The 21,294-nt window shown below is 47.2% G+C and overlaps 6 protein-coding genes across 6 annotated transcripts; 4 read left to right on the top strand and 2 right to left on the bottom strand.

Annotated features, from left to right (window-relative positions):
• Positions 1–8,910: 8,910 nt before the first annotated feature.
• Positions 8,911–9,670, top strand: LACBIDRAFT_322958 (uncharacterized protein; the record flags this gene model as incomplete). The annotated part of the gene is made up of 3 exons (XM_001876247.1): positions 8,911–9,189; positions 9,250–9,394; positions 9,444–9,670. 3 exons carry the CDS (start codon positions 8,911–8,913, stop codon positions 9,668–9,670), a joined length of 651 nt encoding a protein of 216 aa, XP_001876282.1.
• A 911-nt stretch (positions 9,671–10,581) lies between these two features.
• On the top strand, positions 10,582–10,997 carry LACBIDRAFT_245538 (uncharacterized protein; the record flags this gene model as incomplete). The annotated part of the gene is made up of 3 exons (XM_001876246.1): positions 10,582–10,754; positions 10,807–10,868; positions 10,921–10,997. Coding segments are annotated over 3 exons (312 nt in total), but the record flags the coding sequence as incomplete, so codon positions are not given.
• Positions 10,998–12,036: 1,039 nt separating this feature from the next.
• Positions 12,037–13,061, bottom strand: LACBIDRAFT_292577 (uncharacterized protein; the record flags this gene model as incomplete). Its single annotated transcript, XM_001875829.1, has 3 exons — positions 12,662–13,061; positions 12,332–12,614; positions 12,037–12,281 (listed from the first exon to the last, which is right to left on the bottom strand). The coding sequence occupies exons 1-3, from the start codon at positions 13,049–13,051 to the stop codon at positions 12,037–12,039; spliced, it is 918 nt and encodes a 305-aa protein (XP_001875864.1). The 5' UTR covers positions 13,052–13,061.
• An 869-nt stretch (positions 13,062–13,930) lies between these two features.
• LACBIDRAFT_309157 (uncharacterized protein) lies at positions 13,931–14,178 on the bottom strand (the record flags this gene model as incomplete). The annotated part of the gene is made up of 1 exon (XM_001875828.1): positions 13,931–14,178. The coding sequence occupies exon 1, from the start codon at positions 14,129–14,131 to the stop codon at positions 13,931–13,933; it is 201 nt and encodes a 66-aa protein (XP_001875863.1). The 5' UTR covers positions 14,132–14,178.
• Positions 14,179–17,532: 3,354 nt separating this feature from the next.
• On the top strand, positions 17,533–19,586 carry ALG6 (glucosyltransferase; the record flags this gene model as incomplete). Its single annotated transcript, XM_001876245.1, has 8 exons — positions 17,533–17,626; positions 17,682–17,844; positions 17,900–18,074; positions 18,130–18,214; positions 18,260–18,422; positions 18,474–19,013; positions 19,068–19,197; positions 19,248–19,586. 8 exons carry the CDS (start codon positions 17,533–17,535, stop codon positions 19,584–19,586), a joined length of 1,689 nt encoding a protein of 562 aa, XP_001876280.1.
• Positions 19,587–19,712: 126 nt separating this feature from the next.
• On the top strand, positions 19,713–21,065 carry LACBIDRAFT_245089 (uncharacterized protein; the record flags this gene model as incomplete). The annotated part of the gene is made up of 4 exons (XM_001876244.1): positions 19,713–20,282; positions 20,334–20,672; positions 20,732–20,776; positions 20,919–21,065. 4 exons carry the CDS (start codon positions 19,713–19,715, stop codon positions 21,063–21,065), a joined length of 1,101 nt encoding a protein of 366 aa, XP_001876279.1.
• Between the last annotated feature and the right edge of the window lie 229 nt (positions 21,066–21,294).

The raw sequence follows: 21,294 nt of genomic DNA, 5'->3' as shown, positions 1-21,294 counted from the left end.
GGTTGAAACACCTTCAGAACCACTGTTTGTCTTTAAAAGTCCTCAGGAGTCCTGAGCATCACTTGACCATCATCAAGGCAGGTTATGTGCAAACTCGAATGACATATACACTAACTGGGCAAAAAGATTGTCCGATCATTTTTTGGACAAAGTTGGTGCCATAACACAAGAATCAAACATTTTGAGAACTAAGCTCTAGTGTATCAAATATAGCTAAGGAGGTGTAGATTGTATATACCAAGTCTGGGGATGAACAATTGAAAACTCAGGATAAGGCAGGGAATTGACTGTGACAAGTGCCAAAAATGGGATGTAACAAAGTGGGAAATTCTGAATGACTGCAACCTACTGAAAGCAATTCACAACTTGAGGAAGAGATATTTTGAACACTGGATCTCCCTGCTATTGTTATGAGTTTCATAAAGTCTCTGGGCTAGAAAATTTTATATCCTCCTCTAAAAGGTAAATTTGAACTTGTTCTCCATTTTATGTATTTTTCACTCAATATATTTGTTGGAATGAGGTAAAATGACTCCCCATCAATGTTTGTAGTGTGTATAATACAAAAGGTAGGTAGAAATGTTAAAATGAACATTGCATGATGTCTGTAGAAGCTAATTCCCAGAGTTTTTCTGGAAGAAAACAAGTATCTACGACATTGGTCCTTCTTTTCTGAAAGACGAAAAAATGCTACCATCCTTTTGAATTGATGCATGGAGACTCAGGATGTCTTTTAAACAATGCCTGAAGTATAGCATGATAGCAAATAAATTTACACTGGGCATAACTTGAAAAGTCCTCAGTAAAAGTACATTTTGCATAGAGCAAGAAAGGTGTGGAGTCTCAAATTTTCATATAAATAAGACCTCTGTTTATTTTTTTGGGATAGTGTTACTGGGTATGAGAAGTGCCTTGTGAAATATTTTCAGCCCCAATTCACCAAGAAAAATGTCAAGGATTTGTCCAGGATGATTGCTCTATGCAAAATGTACTTTTATTGGGGACTTTTCAAGTTATACCCAGTGTAAATTTATTTGCTATCATGCTATACTTCAAGCATTGTTTAAAAGACATCCTGAGTCTCCATGCATCAATTCAAAAGGATGGTAGCATTTTTTCTTCTTTCAGAAAAGAAGGACCAATGTTGTAGATACTTGTTTACTTCCAGAAAAACTCTGGGAATTAGCTTCTACAGGCATCATGCAATGTTCATTTTAACATTTATACCTGCCTTTTGTATTATACACACTACAAACATTGATGGGGAGTCATTTTACCTCATTCCAACAAATATATTGAGTGAAAAATACATAAAATGGAGAACAAGTTCAAATTTACCTTTTAGAGGAGGATATAAAATTTTCTAGCCCAGAGACTTTATGAAACTCATAACAATAGCAGGGAGATCCAGTGTTCAAAATATCTCTTCCTCAAGTTGTGAATTGCTTTCAGTAGGTTGCAGTCATTCAGAATTTCCCACTTTGTTACATCCCATTTTTGGCACTTGTCACAGTCAATTCCCTGCCTTATCCTGAGTTTTCAATTGTTCATCCCCAGACTTGGTATATACAATCTACACCTCCTTAGCTATATTTGATACACTAGAGCTTAGTTCTCAAAATGTTTGATTCTTGTGTTATGGCACCAACTTTGTCCAAAAAATGATCGGACAATCTTTTTGCCCAGTTAGTGTAGTCCTGTTTTTACTGCGCCCCCAAAACCATGTCAGAAAATGTTTATGTAATCTTCGGACTTTGAAACCGCGTCGCGTCAATATTCCCTCGTATCCCTCAAGGGTCAGGCAACCGAGCATCCGATGAAATCGACCATACCCTCTACCCCCGTGAGAATCATCACGTGTTTCCCAAATAGGTTGTCACGCTGAGCCCTGGTCAAGCCCTGATGCGCACTCATTCAACTGCTGCATACTTTAAACGTAAAAAAGCAGCAGCATTGTTTTAGTATCAACCAAGTAGTGAAATAGTATCTTCCTGATCTCCCACCTTCTTGCTGCTTGTTATAATTGTGAAATGACTAAAGCTCTTACGGTCCCAATTTCAAAGGCCATTTCTCTGCCTGGTGCTCCAGAAATTATAACGACAATAGATGGGGATGGCAAGCACCATATACAGTGTGATCTTTGCTGAATTGATGTCACACTACCAACCACTGCCCACCCATGCACTTTCTTGAAGCACCGCCGCGGCGATGCATGTCTACACTCAAAAACAGACAGTCTTATACACTTCCAACATCGAAGAAATGAGAGAGGATCTGAAAAGAGAGAGAGCGCCAACAGTTAGTCTCGTCGAGCCGACAGGGAAAAAAAGACGGCAGTAGAGCTAGAGGCATAGATTACAATCTGGTAGTATGGACGTCGATACTATCAGATCAGTGTGACAGATGTGACTAGACACCACTCATGTAATAATTCTCACGGGGGTAGAGGGTATGGTTGATTTCATCGGATGCTCGGTTGCCTGACCCTTGGTATCCCTCAACTCTAGACACGTTTATAGTTCCACAACTCCTCTAAACACTTTAAATCCAGTTTATTTCTTATTTAAAAGTTGCTTTCCATGGAAGAGAAGTCTCGCGCTGTCCGATCATACAAGAAAACGCCCACGAACAGGTTCCCACAACACCTGACTTCATTTCAGCCTTCCTATCGCAATCTGTAGCAATTTCTGGCGCGGCGCCACCTGTTATACATTCTCCTGAAGCCCTTCCATTCTCATCACTCCCCAGGACCCCGGGCAATAGCAGAAAAGGCCTGATCCCGAAAATTGGGTTTTTGTCCGGACGCCTCTGCACCAAATTTGTCCGGACTGGACCTGGCCTACTACACCCCAATCTCAAAAATTTGTCCGGACGGCCAGATCAGGGTAATTTTTCCCCCCACAAATGTCCCACAATTATGCCCAAATACCGGCTGGGAGGCTTTTTTTTTGACATCTCGTCGATGAGATAACTCAAGCGTCCTGTGAGTATGGAGAAAGGAGGGAGTATTTAAATACAGCAAATATTTAAATACAAGAAATCCGTGAACATGGATAACTTGTTTGTGCCTAGGGCTTGCCCGGCTCGCGTAAATCAGATCTTAAATAATAAATAGAATGGTGAGATCTGAGGAGACAGGCAAGACCTGAGCGTCTGAAAGCTTGATTGTGTGCCAACCAACCAGCTATACCAACCAGAGTGTAAGCTCACAACGAGCAGGTTGGTTCAGCACCGAGGAACTACCCAATCAAGCGTCACTCTGGAAAGAATTTTGAGATTAAAAATACAAATACAGTTACAAAAATAAGGACAATGTAGAGTACAGATGAGGATGAGGAGGTTCACATTATAGACTACAAGGTAAGGCTCCCATCAGAAGCAGTGATCAGCGCAGATGGGATTTTGTGTTTGATACGGAATTGTTCAAACATGGCAGCCAAGGAGTCCATATGGGACTTGTTGTATGCTTTTGATGTGCTCATTGGAAGAATCTCTTCCATGCGGCGCCAATAGAGTAGAAAGGCGAGGGAGGTCCAGCCACCTGTTGCAGCGACGATCTCGGGGGGAACCCCAGCGAGAAGGAGTTCAACAGCTCCTCCGATACGGAAGCTATGGCCGAGAACATGTGCGAGCATAGCAGAGGACCAGATATGAGTACAGAAGTTGAGAAATTCATGTTTAAGGAGGATTTTGGGCTGAGAAGATGCAGTTGTATATGCAAAGAGGGAGGTTGAGTGGTCAGTGGATGAGTTAACAGAGAGGTGGTTCTTTAAAGCAGCAACAGGGCAAAGGATGTCGTTTCGTGCAGTAAGGATAACGGAAGCACCAAGCTCCTTTGTTGTCTTAGTCCAAGGAATACGAAAGCTTGCGGAGGATGAGCCATCTCGCAGGGTACGAAAGGTAATCCTGCAGAAAGGTAAGAAATATATAAGATATACAAGGTGCCAAAAAAACGCACATGACAGAGCGAAGAACATGATATCGTTCATCAAAGGCAGCGGCAGTGGTGACAGCTAGCTCGCCTAGTCGTTGACAGCCGAAAAATGTGCACAAGGCGAGAGCCCACACTGCTGCATGGAAAGGGGTGGAAAGGTTGAGGACACGATGAAGGGCTAGCAAGTGCTCAATGGAAACAGGAGCACGAAGGGGGCGTTTGTGCTTTATCCCCTCCTTGTTCGCGGATACACGAGCCAACTGGACCCATTCGTCATCGCCAAACCAAGGCACATGATTGACAACGTGCCATGCACGGATGCCAGAGAGCCAGGAACGGATGGTGTTCCCAGCTTGCCTGCCCTTATGTTCCCCAATGAAGGCGCAAAGGAGGGGATAAGAGGCAGGCATCTGCGCTTCCTCATCAATACCCCATGTATCACAGAATTGCGTGAAGCGCAGGGTACCAGCAGCGTATGTAGTTTTTGTGTTGGGCGCATAGGCGCCACGGATGGACATCATGGCAGTATTAACCAAGTCTGGTGGAAGTGAGGCTATCAGGTGCCGTCTGTGACGAACAGCATGAGGCGTGTCCCAAGTGAAGAGACGATCCGCAGCGGAGACGTGAGGGCGTAGAGGGCTTTGAGAAATGTGGCGTCCAACTTGAGGTTGTCTTGGTTTGATAGGTCGGCTGGCAGGAGTTGGGTCAATAGGAAGAGTAGCTGCGGCAGATGGAGAGATGTGTAACGGCGTGGAGGTGGTGACAGATGGGACAAGAGATGTGGTAGTACAAGAGACGGGAGATGTGATAGTACGAGATTTGAATGGATGGGAAAGAATATGACGAGGTGTAGGGCGCGGAGGAACATGACATGAACCACCTACAACTGTCTCGACGACACGTGTCGCCGGTTTAAAAGGATAATCTAGGCTGAATAAAAATGTCAGAAATCAGAAAAGGAGGAGGTTCCAATTGTGGAAGCGAACCTAGGCATGAATAAAACAGGTAGATAGCTCATCAGGGAGCTTAAAAGATGGGAAGATTTGCTTCCCAGCAGGCCCTGGTTCTCCGCGCGAGATAGGGTCAGCTGGATTAGCGTGAGACTCAATATAGATAGTTTTAAAGGCAAGGGATGTGGCCATGAGGACAATGTGTGTGCGACGAACTGCGAGATTGAGATAAATGTTGCCACTGTGACCTTTATCAAGAGCACCAATGGTGCCTTGATTGTCAGAATGTACAAGGAGATGAACATCTCGAAGGCCTCTAGACTCCAGAAAAAGGGCAAGAAGTTCAATGGCGACAGTTTCAAGCCAACAAATATCTCGGCCTTCAATCTTCCAAGAAGACGAAAGCTGGAAGGCAGCCCATTCACCGCTAATGATAATACCAATCCCCCATGATGTGGAGGCGTCAACATACAACCCAAGATCTGATAGAGGACCAAGAGGTCGAAGGGATCGATGTATCCCCGGCAAAGTGAGCTTAACCAACCACCACTTCAAGTCAGTGATCAGTGAATGGGGAGGATATTTTGTCAAGAATTCGTCACCATGAAAGGTAGACGCAAAATTGGAGAGAGAAGGGAGATGAGAGCGTCCATCGAGATACACAAAGGCGATATGACAAAGAGATCCATGAATCTTTTCAACATCGCGCAAATGGCAAGGTCGACCTTCGAAATCTGTAAGGAATTGGAGAACACGTTGGTGGAACTTATTCCTCTTCCCTTCTGGCAGGCTGACACGCTTCCGAGGGATGTCCCAGAGAAATCCAATAAAGGTTGTGACAAAGGAAAAGCGTTCATCACCCTTTTCATCATGCCAAGGCACTCCCAAAGAAGAGATGCGGCGAAGCATCTCCGTTCGGTCATAATCATAACGAAAATCTCCATCAACAAAAACGCCCGAAGCGGAAGGGAATCGGAAAGCTTTCAAATCGTCTTCGTATTTAGGTACCGGGAAGACCCCTTCAGCTCTCCAGATATCAACGACAGCATTTGCGATCATGCCAGCATTACTGCTGGCGCAGGCAGCTCCGAACGGGTGATCATGATTGATGAAGAAATCGTCCGATGTCCCTTGGACGACCAGCCAAGGTTTGTGAGAAGGGAGTACAGGACAGGTGCGGTGGAACTTCTTAATATCGAGGGTACATGCCTGAGTTCCAGGAGGTGCATGAGAAATCTATTCAGAGATCAACATATATGAGTAAAATGTTCAAAATCGAGGAATCAGACAAGAGGGTAAGAGTAACATGGTATATATGCATAACATATTAGGAAAAAGATGACAGATGCCCATAACACACGCACAGCAATCCTAAAACATAATATGTGATGCCCCAGGTGTCGTCATGCTCAACACGTGGAAGAGGAGGCATCACGCTCAGTGCGTGGAAGATAATCATCACGCTCAACGCGTGGAAGAGGAGGCATCACGCTCAGCACGTGGAAGATAATCATCACACTTGATGTGTGGAAGAGGAGTCATCACGCTCGGCGCGTGGAAGAGGAACATCATGCTCAAGCATGGAAGATAATCATCGTGCGAATGGCACGGAACAGGAAAGAGGATAGCAAAGCGGGTAACTTGCATACAGCAAAAATACCCAAGGAGCGACTGGACAGAAGGCCAGCGCTAGTAAATGAAAACATCTCCATGCACGAAACGCAAAGGAGATGTGTAAGAAAGAGGCAAGAAAAGGTGGGGAAGGAACAGATGGAAAGAAACTCACGATATCGGCTACCTTTGATGCGGTGTCGAAACGCGTAGGGAAATCATCCTTTCAGATGTGGGAGTTAACGGACGCGTAAAGCTTGGAAGCCTTGGACAGATGTTGACAAACCCTGAGTTTGTCAGGCACCCCAGGTTCCTGAGGCTGAACAGAGACGATGAGGGATGAAGATTGAAAAGGGCCGCGCAGGATCTGCTCTGTAACCTCTCGAGAGAAAGGACCCGAGAGTCTGCCAGCCTTGACTTCTTTTGTGAGGTAGTCAGACACAGTGTCTGGATAAGAAACGATAGAGGGGTTGTTGGGCATGATAACAGTCTGGGAGAGTGGAGGCATGTGCCCGATAGGGAAGCCAAAGCGCAGATTGAATGGAAGAAGAGGGTAACTGTCGAAGAGATCGTGTTTACGCAATAGAAATTCGAAGGAGTTGGCGTCGTATGGATGTAAGATTCGGTGAAAGAGGAGAGACTCCTCCGAAGAGGTGCAGGACAGAGGGGGGCGAGGAACAATTGAGGAAGAGAAGTCGGAATAGGAAAGGGAAAGTGAAAGCGACGCCTGGGTGAATGCCTCAGTTTGAGGGTCGAGAACGACACGTCCAAGAGAAGGCGTGGTGGCGTTTACTGCCGCAGAAGGAACAGAGGTGGGCGCGTTCGTCTCTGTGAGAACATGGGTGCCCACGGTCGCCTCTGAGGTTCCAGCTAATGCAGATGACCCGATTGTCGGGGGTGAGGAGGTTGTGGTCGCTGTACTTGGACCATACTGCCTTCCCGTCTGCCTTGAATTTGATGATGACGGTGCTGTCCGCGTGTTGCGTCGCGTCGTGGCCTCGCTCGGCACAGATAAGGCAGTCGGGCGTCGAGGAGGAAGATCTGCCACTGCCTGAGGAAAAGGGCTGGGAGGGTCGTGTCTGAGAGGAGCGAGAAGAAAGTCGTGGCGCGGGTTTGCCTAACGTCGCATTGAAAGGAGCCTTGGTGGGTTCAGACGCCATCATCCCACGGATGTCAGCCATCATTTCGCGCTGCTTCTCGGAGAGTTTGTACGCCTGATAGTAGCGAGAAGCATCAAATTCGCCATATTTTGCCCAATGCTCCTGACAGAATTTCAACTCATCTGCTTTCCAGGCATCATAGAGGTCGTCCTTAGTGTCCTGAGAAGTATAAAAGCAAAAATGCTCATTATACCAATTGCTATGGGCTTCACTAGTGCCGTCTTGATCACGTTCTTTTTGAAAAAGATACATGTTACCAGCAGCCTCTGTCCATTGGCTGCAAGACAAAGAAAGCTCTTTGCCGAAACGCACAGAGAGTTTTTCAATGTCAAGAATGACGGTACCCTTCGTCTCACCAGGATTTGGATTAGTCTTTGTCGTTGGTAAGGTGGAGGCTTCAACATTCAAAATATTCAAGTTCTTGTTGAGAAAGAAAGGTAAAGGGACAGCGATACAAAGTTCAGTGTCAAAGAGGTTCTGAGGAAAGGTAGCCTGCCACGGGACACCAACGATCCAAGGTACCATTTTTTGGCCATTCATGCAGCGCCGCTTGGCAATTCTAGCTTCTTCTGCAGAGAGCTTAACGTCCTCGTTAGTCTTCCTTTTTAACTTCAGCTTATCTTTTAAGTCTTCATCAGCAATCCACTTAGCAAGTTTTGCATAGATCAAGTTGGGAAAGGAAGCTGCGAAGGAAGGGACACGAAAACGGTTCAGATCAACGTCATCCAAAGAAATCAAAGAAGCCTCGTCGGATCCAGGCTCAGTGTGAACAGTGGGATCAGAAATATGGTTGAAAGTCTTCCGAGAGCGTACGGCATTTTGGTCCTCGATTTCTTTGTTCATCTGAAGAATAGAGACAAGAGGAAGAGTCTTCAACATTTGAATAATAGTTGGAGAGGTATGAGTACGAGGAACGCGAGGAGGAGGGGGAAGAACATCAGAGACAGTAGGTGTAGCGGCAGGTGTAGCAGGTGTCTGAGAAACAGGTGTAGCAGCCGTTTGAGAAGTTTCAGCGCTAGCGGCTTGAGTTTGAGAGGGTTGGACACTGTCAGTCATGCTGAAAGCTTGAAGAAAAGACGTTGAAAATTTGACTGAGGTTGGGAAGACTCTTTTTACCGCGTCAGAACGATGACTGAAGGACAAGGAGACGACAAGGAGACCCTTGTCTAAGACTCAAAGACATCCATAGGTGTTTGTACTTATGAGTACAAACGCAAAGTCTCGTTCTGACGCTCTAGCGTTATCTTATCCGATAATGAGCTTGCACTCGTACCTCGTGCTTGCTCATCGCGGAATTTTGTCCGGACTCTGGCTCTGGGCAGTTTCGAATTTTGTCACTTTTTGTCCAGATTGGCCCCCAGCTGTAGGGCCTAAAATCCACATTTTTTGTCTGGATCGGGACCAGGGCTTTCCTGCTATTGCCCGGGGTCCTCACTCCCCTCACAAGCACAGTGCACCATCTTCGAGATCGACTCAATCCCATGAGCGTCATGCGCCTTTCTCGCCATCTGTCACTCCTTCCGAAATCCTCCACGTGCGTCCTTCCCTATTCACTTGGGCAATAAATCTTGTTGCCAACCACGTTCATCGATAGATTTTTAATCTTACTAGTAAGGATAATGATGTTCACCTTCGAGCATCAACAAATGGCCGACAGCGTGCAGATCGCGTCAACCTCGTCATCTGGGAAGTTCTCGGAAAATTCAGTATTGCTGGACTTTCTGAGAAATACAAGACTTGTTCGCCTGTTTCTTGGTATCTAACTGAATCAATGACCGCATCCCGCAGACCTTGCAATGGTTTTGGGTATTTGGCATTTTGCAGCCAAATCCCATGTCAATGTCAAGCGTGTTTACAGCCGATTCGGAAATATCGTTAGCGACACAACCGCACGCAAGGCTCTCGACTATATGACAGGTTCAAGCCTTGCTACTGTACAAGCCTCCGTCAAGGCTGCGACTGAACGAGGAGAGACGGAGTGGTGCATCAGAGTGTTGATCGTATCAGGTCCTTGAGGGTCCTGCCAGCGGGGTTGTTGAGCCATAACTGAGTCATCATAACGAATTTTAAATCAGCCAAGATGTATAATATCAAGTTTGACGTGTATTGGGATGGAAACGCATGAGCTATCGCGTCGAGAGCAAACGGCAAGCACGCGATATTGACGCAACGAGGTTTCAAAGTCCGAAGATTACATAAACTTTTTCTGACGCGGTTTTGGGGGCGTGGTAAATAACAGACTTCATATTATCGTGAACAAAGGTACGACTTCACATAATATCGAAGTCTGTCTAGGAGAGACTAAATGACATACTATGTTCGTTGAAATCAAGGAGACCATTTCACCGGCTTACTTCCGGCCCGAGCGACACGGTTCATTTCCTGCCTTCCATTTGCCTTCACAATCTCCAAACAGCCTTGGCAATATTGATGGCAGCATGCAAGCGGTTTGTCCAAAGGGTGCGGAAAGAGTTTACGGTAGCCGGCTTGGAAATACGTCTTCTAACCAATCCGCAAACAGGTCTGGAAATCATTCATTGAGAATCAAGGTGCGGGGATACGTCCACGCCTTTCAACTCACTGTTGAAATTGAAACTATGCAGGTCACGACGCGAGATGCTTTCCCAATGTAGGCTGCCTTTCCATAGGTTAGCCTTGACATGATGATTACTTCAATACAGCTCATGATCAATCGCGCCGTTCCCGGCGAAGTTGAGGCGTCCCTACGGATCTCGCAATACAACAGTACGACCTCTTACCACCGTTCATGATGGAAGGGCATCTAAACATCGTTTTATACTAGCGAATCGTGTAGGAGTGCGTCACACGTCTACTAGTTGACGGTGCAATAAATCTAATCCCGAGAAACAGACAGGTATCTGACCTTCGTAGCCTGGGATAGGGTGTATTTTGACAAGCCGATTTAGTCCACGGCGGTCTTATCCTGTCGTTGACCGATACGCTTGGCTCCCTCGCCGTCGCAACAAAGGGTCAATGGATGACAGGTGTTTCTACCGACATCGGGACATCATTCGTTCGCCCTGGAGGTAAGGTGGGCGACATACTGCATGCCAAGGCTGTATTGACTGGGATGGGTATGTGAATTACCCAACTTTCACTGTATTGGTTCTAATTTCGATGTAACAGGGAGATCGTTGGCGTATACCCGCGTAGACTTTACAAACCCTGCAGGAGAATTGGTTGCGTACGGATGTGAGCCTATTCTCTTTCTCTCCTCATGACTTTTAGTCAAACGCCCTCACAGATCACACAAAATACGTCGGAAAGTCCTCATCTCATGATGTGAGTTCGTTTTACCCCTCTGTCCTGATTCTCATGTGATCAGAACAATCTCAAATTCTCCGAAGACGGACAGATCGTACTTGAGGGAAAGGATGTCGAGTAATCCTATGTGTGGTAGACTCGTTCAATAATAACCGAATCTTCCGCCTCTGTACTGCTTCTCTCACTCCCCTCGCTATCTCCCTTGGAACCTCTCGCTCTCGGTTTTTCCCTCCCTATGGTGTTTGTTGGGGTATGACTTTGGGCGAGTGTTGCGTCGAGGGTGTTTCGTCGCTTTCAAGCAGAGTCTTTTCAAGTGTTGTTGTTTTCAAGCAGAGGCGACTGGCGCTTACGCCGCTACTGGATTATCAGTATATCACTGCAGCCTACCAAACCAGCAGTTGGCTGCTTTTTCTACCTTGCAGATCACTCCCGATGGGTCTTTTGAACCTCCGTTCGCGTGAAGGGTAGCGAAGAAGATCATTTCCTGCACATCAAATTTGGTTTCCACCGTATCCTCCATCCTGACAATAATGCTTTCGAGCAATGGCGAGATGGCTTCCTTCCCATTGATTAGAGCCCAACACTTTCCAGCAAAACTAAAAAGAGTCTTGTACATCCTTGTGTATCTCACTCTCACAAACTTGAAACGATACCAGAAACAGTCCCAAGTGCAGCGAGCAGCACTCTTCGAGAGTGTTTCAGCTCTCACATTTTCTGCCCTGGTTACACACACCCTGCCCACAAAGTGCTCAAGGATCGTCAGCAAATCGCGATGGTGGTTCCTTGGGTAGGTTTCTTCTTCATCGTTGATCAAGGATAACTATCGAGCCAGATTACAGGCTAGGAAGTACGTGCAGCGGTTTCCATACAAGCCGCCTGTGCAGATGGTCGATGACTCAACACTAAGTGCTAAAGCTTGGAAGGATTATGGGTGATGAGGAGGGTGATTATGGTGAGGATCCTTAAATAGTCAGTCTCTACAAAATGATACTGTTCTTTTCTTCTCGTTATGTTACATTTAGTCCGTCGAACTACTTTAATGTTATAACATCATGACATGTACCACAGGTGGATGAATGAATCAACGGAAATCTACTCAGAGACGTCTTGTGTCGTTTATAATGGGACATCGAGTTATCCCCAGCCCTATAGGCGAAGACGAAGACGTCACGGATGAATCGTGGTCACTTGTATCCAGCATAATACCATGATTTATCTTGGCTCGACTCGTTTTGGCGGGATCCCCTAGAAAAGCTTCTGCCATAGCTACTTCATGGCTGAGCGGAATATGGGTAGTGGACGTGTTGAAGCGCTTGTAGAATGCGGTTGCGGAGTATTCATCTAAAGACCACTGAACCAAAGCCAACGAATCAGATATTGGATCGACTTACCCAGTTCTAAAAAACGCCCGGACTGTGTTCTGATGATCACTTTCCTCAGATGCTCAAAGTCCCCTCCTTTATCTTTGGCCCACCAGCCTTCTAAGACGCCACCCAAAAAAGCCTCCTCAATGAAACGTCCTGATTCTCTCAGGAGCGGACCAAGATCAGGCGTTCGACAATTCCCTCGTGACCACCAAACCAGAAGGCGATGGGCGAGCTCGTGCAGGAGGACGGCGATGTAGGAGGCGATGATCTGTGAAGCGTCGATTCGTTGTCTGTACGGTGCCGATTTCTGAATGATATTGGTAATGAACACTAAATTGTAAGAAGCACTCTCACCGCTGACAGCATTAAGCATTCTGCAAGCTGGTACGCGATCTGCACGTTATCGTCACAGGCAGCGTCAACGCCGACGTTCGTATAGCCCCACTCGAATTCTGCACCGCCTTTGGATGTTACTAGGCGTATATTTGGGAAGCGCCACCTGAAGAAATAACGAATGTCTTCGTCGTCGGGATGTCGGTAACGAACCTCTTCGAGCGTTGCTTTCACATTTGAGTTTTTGTAGACGTGATGAAGGAGGTCGAGAAAGGGTTGCCTGAGACCTGCATGTTCGCACAGGGCTTCTCGAACTGTCTTTGTGAGCATTACAATGGGCATGTATCGCCCCGAGAGTGTGACGTCTTCTTCGTCAAGACCATTTATTGCGACGATTAACCGGAAAGGCATAGGGAGTAGTGGGAGGATGTGATAGATGCAAATAGGAGTTCTTCTGTCTCGGGCTGACCTTCCACCAATGGAATCATGGACAAACAGGAAATAACTCGCACCAAACAAGCTTGAGTGTCTTCAGCTACATGGCAGACGCAAACGATCGCGCGCCTGAGCAGTAAAGCCGACACCAATCTCGACGGCAAACTTGGCTTGATTTCTTCTTTCCCGTCGCGTCTCGCCAGCAGTTGAATGGACAGGGCGACCGTTAGCTAGGTGGGACTATCAAGGGACTATGGATGAAAGAGTAAATATAATGTAATACGAGAAACAGCACCTTGGATTTGGGGGATGGCATGCATCGACATCATGGACGTTTGATCCGTTTGAGTTCTCTAGATAGATAGGATTAACCAGTTTACAAAAATATTAATCACTTGCCCACAGTTTAAGATGCGAGAGCCTTTAGGTTGAGTCGGAGTTGACCAAATTTTCTTGCCAGCGAGGCTTCGGTTTTCAGTATTTCAGCTTGTTGGTCATGTTGTCATTGACAGTGTTGTCATGACCCGGGTCTGACGAGGTCAGACGGAAAATTGGTCATTTCCAGGGTTCTCTGACGCGCTTTGGTGCATTCCTGAATGGAAGGTTTTCCCCACGCGTCGGCACTTCCCTGCCCAGGGTTTTCTCCTCTACATGCCATCGTTACTGGATACCCAGCACCATTTCCTTCACAAATAGTCCAGTACTCGATTGCAGGTATGTGAAAATGAATGGAAGAAAGGGCAAATGTTAAATATACTATATACCCCAACAAAAATGATTAGATACGGTCAGTAGCCTATCACCTTGCTTGTCAAGGTCTCCCAAGGTCATAAATACCAAACAGGTACAAACAAACTACCCAGGGGCCATGGGGGTCTTTTCTTGCATATCGCGCACGCGAGCGGGCAAGCATGAACAAACAAACTTTCTACCGGCCATGGGGCTTTGATGTGCATATGGCGCACGCGAGCGAGCAAACTGGTGCAAACAACTGGTCTTTTCAAAACATGATATCGTTGTCTCTTTCTTAGCGCCAGCTCCAATGTTTATATACATAACTATGTAGCGCTATAGCTCTTGAACACTGTTTCCTTTGTTACGAAAAAAAAGTCGCATCGTATTGGTGCAAAGCAGTGTATTCGTCAGCAAGCAAGGTGCCTGCTGCCGCTGCTAAGTGTCAGCCTCTAGTTTCTAAGTAGCAATATGACAGGAAGTGGTGACTTGACGGAATTTTGTTCTTCAAGTCAACCATTTTGCTTCTGCTCTACTCTGGGCCCCTGTCCCCCCTTTGACTTGGAGATGAAACAGAAAGAACATTGTCTTCAAGTTATTGAAATGATTTGTATGTATCCTACGGTAGACAATCAATATCCCCCCCCATCTTGCTCCAGGAATGTCGACAAGAATGAGATTAAAGAGCTGGAACAAGGCCACCCCACAAGGGAGCATCTGTGCTCGTTGCATCAAAATGTGAGCAAAAGCTTCTTCCTCTATTTAATGAGCCCCTCCACTTTCTCCAAGTCCATTCTCATTGGCCAGAGCCTTCTCATAAATCTCGCGGACAAGAGGCAGGAATCTTATGGGGTGAAAGTGACTACCATTTGTGAATATACTGGATGGCGGAGGCCGGCTTGGGGGGATCTAATCTGTTGACCTGGATGGAGAATAGAAAACAGATTTGTAGATCGATTGCAAAATGCTAAATGGTACAGCAGGTAGAAAATAAGGACAATAAGAAACTAGAGGAATCATAGGCTCCAAGTTGATGTCGAGAAACCCAATGTGTCGAATAAAGAGCTGAGAGTTGTTATACCGCCTTCGGCAGCCAGGGCTGGGACAACGCCACCTGTACATACGAGGCTCAGCGTAGCGCACCCTCGTTGCTGCACCTACAACCACATGTGGGGGTAAGAAGGTGCATATGTGAATAAGAAAAAGTCGGCACTCACCACAACATACTCGATTTGAAGGGGATGGTCACGCGATGGCGTCAAGACAACGCCGGTCGAAGCCACGCCCATAGCTCAAAATGACGAACGGTTCCCTCCCTTTGCCCACCGAATGAAACGTTGCTGCACATTGTTTGCAGCAAAGAATAGCCGATGATGGGGGCAAGGCGATGGGAGATGGCTCTCATCGGAATGCTCTAGGCGATGGGGCGGTCGTCTCGTCACGTATGGCGGAGACGTGACCTGGTTCTTGGGAGGCGGTGGGTGCAGAGGCCATGTGCGTTCGTTGAAGATATCGAGAAGGGGAGGGGTCCTTGGACGCTGGAGGTGCCACCGTCACCGTCTGTCAAATCGCAAAGCAGGCACTACGAATCCATCTTCATGTCCTATGGGGCCTTCAGACTTCAAGAGCATCTTCGGATTGGGAGGTGGCCTTTACACACGGATGCAGAAAGCCACGAGCGAGCGAGGACGGGCATTGGTGGCATCGTGTTGTGCAGGGCATCTTGGCCATTCTAATCTAAATGATGTACTGTCCGTTGATCTGCAACCAGTCAGTAATAAATGAAGGCAGGTGTAAAACAGACCTTGGTGAGGCATTTTCTGTGCCTTCATTGCCGTTTGGTGATGTGAGCCTGACAAGTGAGGGCGACAGTTGGTGTGGGCCGGAATTTCCGCTGGATCGAGCTTGAGGCTTCCCCGATCTTGCAAAATCAGAATTTTGGTCTTTGTCCTTGAAAAGGGTAAGGCATTGAGTATCTCTTGACAGTTGTGAATACGCGATGGGGGTCAGAACGGGGAGATAAAGAAATTCTTGAGCGCACGACGATTGAATTTGGACCGCCCTGTTCACGTGCTTCAGAAATCGGTCGAATCGGTCCTAAATCGGTCGTCTCGGTCGTGAGTACTTGAGAGTGAGGGCATGTCAGCCACTGGGGTAGACCAGTCTACAGAGTCCACAGAGAAGGCACAGGCACCAGGGTCCAGCTCTCTCATCTTTACTAACCCCTGATTTGACACACTCCGGAATTCTCCGGTCTTCTCCCTCGTTGTACGCCACGTCGCCAAAACACTTCCAGCACCGTTTGGTGTCATCGGCTTCAACCTAGCAGGGTATCTTTACCTCAATTACAAATTGAAGAAAATTTGGAAATAATATATTTGAGTTCTAGCTATGAGTTGCTGAAGAGTGCGCCAAATTAGAGCCAAAGAAAAGATTTACTCAAGCTCATCGTTGGAAACGGCGAGCAGCAAACAACGATGAGGAAACTTCGATGTTAAATTTGGCGTGACAAACGGATACCGCCCTGAGCGGACACTTAAATCTACGTTATGTAAGCTGATGGCTCTTGCTACGTCTCAAGCTGCGAGCTGTGCTCATTTTTGAATGGCCCTGTTAGGTCAACCAAAATACACCAGTAGCATTTTATTACGAGGATGGGTGGAAAAAGGCAGGCCAATGTGCAACAAAGATGGGCGGACGAAGGCGCGACAAAGGTGGGCGGGTTCAGGGACGTGGCTGAATAACACGGTCCGTGATTGATGAGCTGTTTGACATGAGGCTGGTGGAAAGTCGGAAAAGGCCGAGTCCACCATCAGTCTACGTAGAACAGTCTACCCCAGTCGATGCGAAGCTCTGTTGAGAGTACAGTGGTAGACACGACCTTCGCGTTCGAACCCTCAGGCCTCAACTTGAAAAAAAAAAAAACATTTTTTCAAGATCACCTCCAGACATGAGCCCCTCCTTCTCCTCCGCTATCTCCCTTGGAAACTTTCCCCTCTTGCTTGTTTCTTGGCGTATGACTTTGGGCGAGTTCTGCGTCGATAGCGTTTCGTCGACAGTGATAATTTAGTCCTTGAGTGATTTCGTATTACTGTTAGTCTTTAGAATTTGCCGATCAAGAGACCGAATTACCGATAGTTAGAGAAGATAGTAATTCCTGGTAATTCCAAACCTCCACGCAACATGGACGAGTTGTCCGCCCTTCCTCCCGACATCCCTTGGAAACGGGCACCGCGTATTCGTACGTCTTCTTTGATGAGTCCCCAGCGCGCCGTCGCAAACCTTAGCCCAACCACAACACGGCGCACCGCATCACCAGAAACTCCTGGGCCTGGGCTGACTCCAACGTATGTTTCTTCATGGTGTTTCTACGCTAACCAAATCTAATCATTTCGTAAAGCACACATCCAGACCACCTCAACATACTCGCACCCACTCCCCGACGACACCTCCTTGAAAGCTCAGCGAGCAAACACTGGCTACATACCCCGCCCCTATCTCCCGTGTCGTCTCGAGGCGTGTCGCCTCAGCACACTTTTGGATCATCTTCTTCCTTGCAATCGCACGCGCGATTTCCGACGCACCATCGGAGTTTCAGTGCACTGTTGCAGCAGGAACAAGATGGTGCCATTCCATCTCCTGGAGGACGTCCTGGGAGTGCCCGTTTGATTGGGAAGACGCAGGAACCTGAAGAGACGGCGATGGGTAGGCGGTGGATACGGTGGATGCATAAAAGGGGGATGAAGGAGTTGGTAGTTCCAGGTGTGATAGCGGTGTCCGTGTTGGTGAGACTCGTAATGGGCCTCGCGTCGTATTCTGGTTAGTTCGTTTCTAAGATCCCTCTTCTATTCTCAAGTTAAAAGGTTTTATTTAGGATGGAATACTCCACCCATGTTCGGGGACTACGAGGCACAGCGGCATTGGATGGAGATAACTCTTCATCTTCCAATACGACAATGGTACACATATGATCTCCAGTATTGGGGTCTTGACTACCCTCCGCTGACAGCCTACGTGTCATGGCTGTGTGGATTAATGTCAGTCATTCATATCCCTCTGTTGATGACGTTAATTGGCTGTTGTTACTATTAGTGCTCATTGGATTGAACCTCGATGGGTGGCCCTCAACCAGTCACGGGGTATCGAGACGCCAGCGAGCAAGTTATTCATGCGCCTGACCGTTGTCATACTCGAGCTCCTTGTGTATATCCCAGCACTGGTCATGTTCGCGCGAGTTTGGCAAGGCAGTCGATCTAAACGAACCCAGGTTGGTTATAAGGCCACAACCCTCCTCGACCACAAACTAATTCATTCGCATCTAGGAACTAGCACTGTTGACAATACTACTTCAACCTGCCCTACTGTTAATCGATCACGGTCATTTCCAGTACAACTCCGTCATGCTTGGTGTGTTTGATTATCTGGGTGCAGTTTGATCTAACCTGCCTCTAGGCCTAACATTGTTTGCGATGAATTTCTTTGCCACGGGTCAGGATCTTCTGGGTGCCTTCTGTTTTGTGCTCAGTCTTGGGTTCAAACAGATGGCTCTCTATTACGCCCCAGCTATCGGCTCATACCTCCTTGCTAAATGCTTATACCTCGGCCCAACTGCAGGGTGGGTTCAGTCAAACTCTTTACAGTCGGTGTTTGCTAAATTTCACTGTAGCGGAAAACTCTTTATTCGTCTGGCGATGGTCACATCCCTCTCATTCATACTACTATTCCTTCCATTTCTTCCCCCCTTTTCGCCCCTCTCGACTGTCCTCCATCCAATCTCCCGAATATTTCCATTCTCGCGTGGTTTGTTTGAGGATAAGGTGGCCAACTTCTGGTGTGCGTCGAATGTGGTTTTCAGATGGAAGCATTGGGCGTCTACATATTTCTTGCTCAAGCTATCAACTTTGTTGACGGCGCTTGGCTTTTTGCCAAGTGTTGTAGTGCTTCTTCGAGCTGGGATCAAGTTATACATGGCTTCAATTGAGGACTCTGTACAAAGGAAAGAAAAGCTGTCCCATACACCATTCCTTCCGCTATTGCCATACGCGCTGCTTACATCCTCGCTGTCATTCTTCTTGTTCTCATTCCAAGTGCACGAGAAGTCGATACTACTGGCGCTCATGCCTGTCACACTCCTTTTATCAGGAGCGCCGGTTGATTCACCCGTGTATTCCTGGGGCATTTTGGTCAATAATGTGGCTGTCTTCAGGTGTGTGTGTTAATTCCTTCCCTCGCCCCTTATTATCTGATGTGACTTTCTAAGCATGTGGCCACTTTTGAAGAGGGATGGTTTAGCCGTCCAATACATTGCGACATTGCTGCTGTGGAACAGGGTTATTGGGTACAATCCCGTAAGATTACCACCGAAATCATTTATCCAGTTCATCTCCATGGTAAGTTTTATGACCCTCAAAAATATTTTTTGGTGTCTCAATCTTTTTAGGGTGCTTATGCTGCTGCGATCGCTTTACATGTGCTAGAATGGGTCATAACGCCCCCAGCACGATACCCAGACCTGTTCTCGGTGCTGAACGTACTGATCAGCACCCCTGTTTTTGTTGTTGCATGGTTGTGGAGCATCAAATGTGGAATTGAAGTTGGTTGGGCGCTAGGGGGTCTGGGAGGCGAACGAAAGAATGCATCGGATGAGAAGGTTACTGTGGTCAAAGGCAGCTACCGGCAGGTTGGAGGGCGAGCTGTCAGCCTTGGGTACGCGCAGTCACGGCGTCGTGAAGCGGACAGAAGCCGAGCATCCAGTGTTGTAGCTGACGCTGTTTCGTAAGCAGCAGAGTTCGGCAAAAGGAAGAGGAGATATGCTTTTATTTGTAGCCAATTTGTAGCACCCTATTTTAGACTTGTCTACTACGACTAGCACACTACAAAGTATTCCATTCTTTTCGCCGCTATCATGTTGCCCGCTGTAGTTCGCCAAAGATCCGCTAGCTCTTTGCCATTCATTCTCACTCGTTCACTGGCCACGGAACATGTCTCGTCTCCGCTGCCTGACCTTCCCCTCGTGCCACCACAGAAATACCCACAAAAGACTACAAAACCTCGTCTCTACCCCCATCCACGGACTGCAGAATATAATCCGAATTCTACCCTTCCAAAGCTGCCTCCAAGGTTTGGTCGCAACCAGCTCTTGCCGGTTTCAAGTTCCACCCGAGCTCTGCTCGAGTCAATCGTAGACAGATTCGACGCACCCATCCGTTACGCGTTTGCCTACGGTTCGGGCGTTTTTGAGCAGGATGGATACGTCGCGTCATCGCCAGCTGAAGCACTTGTGGGTCCTGGCGCGCCGATGCTTGACTTTATGTTTGCGGTGACACACCCAGCACACTTCCATTCCATTAACATGCATCAGAATCCCAGCCACTACCCGCTACATGCTCGGATGTTAGGTTCGTCTTATGTGTCAAAAGTTGAAGAGATGGGGCCGGGCGTGTGGTTCAATGCATATGTTCCCGTCAATGGAGTGGTATGTCGTTAAATTTCGAGTTACCCCACCCCCCTGACCTTTCTCTCGCAGATGATCAAGTACGGTGTAACGACTATAGATAATCTATGCTCCGATTTACTCAATTGGCGGACACTTTATCTCGCTGGTCGCATGCACAAGCCCCTTCGGATAATCAAAGACGACGCTCGTGTGCGATTGACACAACAAGTCAACCTGACTTCTGCTATTCGTGCAGCCCTTCTCACGCTCCCGGAAGAGTTTTCTGAGGTAGAGCTCTTTGAACGTATAGCAGGGATAAGCTATACTGGTGACCCACGGATGATGCTGCCGGCGGAGAACAGAGGAAAGGTGGGGAACATCGTGCGCAAGCAGAGTCCGCAGTTTAAGGAGTTGTATCATCGCCTGGTGGTGGGGCTACCAGGCGTTCATTGGCCTGTTCATTTGACCACCATCAAGCAAGACGTCAGCCCTCGTGCGCGTTCGGCTCATCTGAAGAAACTTCCATCGAATTTGTTGGCAGGCGTGAAGAACAACTATGCTTCGGATCCAGAGCTTGAGGCGGATGAATCTGCGTATTGGGTGAAACTGGCAGGTGATGAGAGATTGCCGAGTGTTCTGTCAGCAGGTTTGTTTTCTACTCTCTCTCAAGTCTAGATGCTGACAAGGAACTCTTTAGAAATGGGCAAAATTGTCCGATACCCTGCGACATTACAATCATTCAAGGGCATTGTGAGCGCCGGGATCGGGAAGAGCCTACGATATAGTTCTGCAAAGATTGGAAAGTGGTGGAGTGGCTCATAATACCAACTGGTATGGCATTTTGGTTGTGTTGGAACACGGAATATTTAGATAAACTGCACATTGTATTCATTACTTGCATTGTAATGTACCCACATATATTATTGAGCAATACTTATTGCATTTACGAGGGCATATGTCAAGACTCGGTGGCAATAGTTGAGTTTAGTTGATCAGAGAGACAGCCGAAATTAGAAGTATCTCGTTCAACATTCAACCAAGTCTTGCAAGG

The sequence above is a fragment of the Laccaria bicolor genome, genomic scaffold (assembly GCF_000143565.1).
Source record: "Laccaria bicolor S238N-H82 LACBIscaffold_3 genomic scaffold, whole genome shotgun sequence".
In the NCBI taxonomy this organism is placed as follows: Eukaryota; Fungi; Basidiomycota; class Agaricomycetes; order Agaricales; family Hydnangiaceae; genus Laccaria; species Laccaria bicolor.
This window is presented reverse-complemented; position numbering and strand designations above follow the sequence as displayed.